The following is a 3,938-nucleotide window of genomic DNA, read 5'->3' as shown; positions in this document are numbered from 1 at the left end:
TTTTCTGCATTTTCCTTTTAACGACTTGAAATTATCTGAAAAAAATAATGATTTGTAAAATGTTTTAATTTTTTTTTAACTGTACATCAATTTAAATTTCAGTAACTTTTCTTTATCTTTAAAAAGATTCAGCTTACACAGCTGTAAGTGTTGTTTAAAGAGATCAAAAATGAAAGCAAAATGATACGACAGGTGGTCTTTAAATACAGGTTTCATCTTTATGAGGTCCACTTCAAAGGGATCTTAAATTAATGGCATTATTGCGCAGGTTTTTGCTCAACACATGTGATCTTTTAAGCAGATTATTGTTTGCTGAAACAAGACTTTATTGTAGCATGTTATACCTGTATCTATTGTAGCTGACACATGCCATTATTATTATTAATTAAAATCTTGGATGGTTTTGTTTATATAAAGTTGGTATTGTGTTTCCTGAATTTTGCATCAATAACACTGATGAATAATTGTATGTCAAAACGTTTGCTGCAACAAAATTTATATCAGTTATGTTTATACAACAATGTAAAATGTGTGTCCATATTTTATGAGGGTGTGGATGGAATTAACATAATGTAGGATGATGGAGTAAATATGCAGCAGAAACAAAAAAGCAAAGACAAAAAAAAATAAAAGAGATACTGGGCAAAATGTTAACATATGTTTTTTAGGGTGTAGATGGGATAAACAGAATGTTTATAGGATAATGGGTACAATCTGAAGCAGAAAGGGGAATAAACATAGAGACAAAGACTAAGACAAAAAAAAATAAAGAGAATACTGGGCAAAACAAATAAAGAATTGAAAAAACTTGTCTAAAAAATAAAGATAAGTTATGAAGTTCCCCCATCCATAACCTCTTGTATTTGAATGCAGTTACAAACATTAAGAAAATAAATAAAACAATCAGATCTGTCAGTATGCGTCTTTTAATTGGTTAAATTGAAATGTTAAAGAAAGACTACAAGGTTAAGAAAATATAAATTTTAAATTACGAAAGAAATCACACGAACTATTTTTTTCTTTTCCTTAAATGAAATGATCAAGTTATGATTATTTTTTGCAACAAAAGAATTGAACATCGTTGAGAGCAGTGTCATCAATGATCAGTCCTTGCGGAAGCTGTATCCTTACTTTAAGGCCACAGATAGCTGACCCCACTGCACAATACTCACTCCATGCACCGAAGTCGCCCCATAAGCCACTTGTTCCCAATGTTGTACCGGAACTAGGACTGCCGATTTCTCTACATTTAAATCTTACATAATTTGCAGCAGAGTTATCTCCGTTGAACTGTTAAAAAATGTTCAACATTTATAAAAGCGTTAATAGATCTGTAATTTAAAAATATCCATATGCATATTCTAAGTTGTTACAAATATCGTTCTCCCTTTGATCAGTAATATCTTGATATCATTTGCATGACGACAAAATGCATTTCTGACGTAAACAAGTTTAATTCTGGTAACTATTTAAGTATTTTAAGTTATTTTATAGAAGACATCAAGATGGTAGGTACTTGTATCTATTAATGATTTTTCTTCACAAATCAATCTTTTGCACCTGTCCTAAGTCATGCATCTGATGTTCAGTGGTTGTCGTTTATTTATGTGGTTCATTAGTGTTTCACGTTTTTCGTTTTTGTATAGATTATAGACTTTTGGTGTTCCCGTTTGAACGGTTTTACACCAATATGTTCAACCCTTTATTGCTTGGTGTACGGTGTGAGCAAAGATTCCGTGTTGAAGGTCGTACCTTGAACTATAATGGTTTACATTTATATTGTTGCTTGGATGGTGAGTTGTCTCATTGGCACTCATACCACATCTTCCTATATCTATATTCATTCAATCATATACTAGGAATAAATGTATATACTACCCAACATTAACCCCTTTCAGAAAATTATTCCCCTACGAAGAAATATAGGTTGTGTATTATATTGGAGAAAAATACGCCAACAAAATACTAGAAAAATAAACAAACGTATATGACAAATATCTTATAACAAAATATATTAAAAATCAGCTTGTTTTTAAGTACAAACCTTTTAATGAAGATAATCGAACGAACGAATATATTATAAAGACACGCCTAGATTTATTTCATACTTTATCTTAATCGAAGAGATTTTTTTTCAATTGACACAAAACCAAATCAAGCAAGATAAGTTATATTTATTGCAACGTATTTTAATTTTTTTTATGTGATATTGAAATAAAGTAGAATTTGAAAACCTAAATATAAAAAATATATATTATTTTACCAATTTTTCAAACTGAAGAGAATAAGAAACCATAACTTCACCATAAAGACACATTGCTACGTCTCTCCAGTATCCGAATGGTCCCTCTTGTCCCATGATTGTCACACTGTTGTTAGCGTCAGTCCAATCCGGATTAGCACAGTGTAAACGAATGGCGTTTAGTGCAGAATCATCTCCACCACCTTGACTTTTTTCAATCTTTTGATAAAAAAAAAAATAATAATAAAAACAAAATTTCGGTTTGAACAGCATACTACGCAGTTGTAAGATTTTTTTTTGTTGTGTAATCATCCGCAGTTATTGAAACACAAACTTTTTTTTTTAACGTGTCCAAGAAGTTTGAATTTAACCATATTAAAACACATGAATATACTAACAAATCCTATTTCGGACTTTTGTTTTTCGTGGGATATCATTGAAAATCATCCAAATTTTGAGGAAACAATTGCTTTCTCTAAATAAAATTATTTCAATGTAATAACTGGTTGAGTAGCAACGTCGTGCACTTTGAGACAAGCTGTACACTCTTAGTGGTATTTGCATGATCTAGCGAGCCGTATGAAAAATAAAAAAATAATGACATGCGACATATTGCAAACAAAACATACATCGTATAACAACAAACAAACATCATTCGGGTATTTCTTTAAAAACATAATGTTGTACATTTTCCACCAATAAGGATATAGGTAACGTTTAAATTACTTATCTCAAGATCCATTTTATACTCTTAATTTCATCGTCACATTTTCAATTTGAAAGAAACATGTAGCTTTTTTATAAAACGTTATGACATTGTTTGGTTGGGTTTTATTTGATCCCAAGAGCTTCATGTGAAAATGTCATTTCTCAGCATGTTCAGGTATTCTTCTTGTTGGAAACTGTGGTGTTAATGTAAGACTTTGGATTTTTGTATATTCCAGTATTGATTCATAAATGAAGTCAACAGCAGTATAATGCTGTTAGAATTTGATTCTAGCAAGTGATTCGATCATAAATCATAAAAAAAATATCAGTGCACTATTAAAATTTCAACTCGACTTTTCATCTTAATTATCTTACTGAGTGAATACTTGGCTAACCTTCATTACGTATCCTATAGCAAAATGTCCTTGTGGACAATATTCTGTATCACTCCAATCACCCAACGTGCCACCATTGTCCACTGTCATTATCGATATGCCTGAAACAAATGATATTCATTTTTTATACAAATAAGTACAAATAATTATTGAAGGCCGTACGGTGACCTATATTTGTTAAGTGAGTCATTTTGGTCTCTAGTGAATAGTTGTCTCATTGTCAATGATACCATATCTTCTATTTTAGATATACCTAACAATGCCTAAAGCTAGTATATATATAAAACAAACAAGATGTGGTATGATTGCCAATGTAAAAAACTCTCCACAAAAGTTAAAATTGACACACAAATTATCAACTTTAGGTCACCGTACGGTATTTCAACAATGGGCAAAGCCCATACCGCATGGTCATCTATAAAAAGCCCCGAAATGACAATGTAAAAGAATAAAAACAGGAAAACTAACGGCCTAATTTATGTATATCAAATAAACGCAAAACAAATATGTTAAACATAAACAACAAACAACCACTGAGTTACAGGTTTCCTTTTCAGAAAAGATAAAAAATATATATAAAAAATTACCGAACG

The 3,938-nt window shown here is 30.8% G+C and overlaps 1 protein-coding gene across 1 annotated transcript; it reads right to left on the bottom strand.

The window, feature by feature from the left end:
• Positions 1 to 1,050: 1,050 nt before the first annotated feature.
• LOC134694283 (vitelline membrane outer layer protein 1 homolog) lies at positions 1,051 to 3,442 on the bottom strand. Its single transcript, XM_063555287.1, has 3 exons — positions 3,346 to 3,442; positions 2,264 to 2,461; positions 1,051 to 1,290 (listed from the first exon to the last, which is right to left on the bottom strand). The coding sequence occupies exons 1-3, from the start codon at positions 3,433 to 3,435 to the stop codon at positions 1,051 to 1,053; spliced, it is 528 nt and encodes a 175-aa protein (XP_063411357.1). The 5' UTR covers positions 3,436 to 3,442.
• Positions 3,443 to 3,938: the final 496 nt, after the last annotated feature.

The sequence above is a fragment of the Mytilus trossulus genome, chromosome 13, assembly GCF_036588685.1.
Source record: "Mytilus trossulus isolate FHL-02 chromosome 13, PNRI_Mtr1.1.1.hap1, whole genome shotgun sequence".
Lineage (NCBI taxonomy): Eukaryota > Metazoa > Mollusca > Bivalvia > Mytilida > Mytilidae > Mytilus > Mytilus trossulus.
This window is presented reverse-complemented; position numbering and strand designations above follow the sequence as displayed.

Coding starts and splice junctions, on each gene's coding strand:
- LOC134694283 (XM_063555287.1), bottom strand. CDS start 3,435: ATGACAGTGGACAATGGTGGCACGTTGGGTGATTGGAGTGATACAGAA. Junction 2,462..3,345: donor CTATAGGATACGTAATGAAG/GTTAGCCAAGTA, acceptor TTTTATCAAAAG/ATTGAAAAAAGTCAAGGTGG. Junction 1,291..2,263: donor CTCTTCAGTTTGAAAAATTG/GTAAAATAATAT, acceptor ATTTTTTAACAG/TTCAACGGAGATAACTCTGC.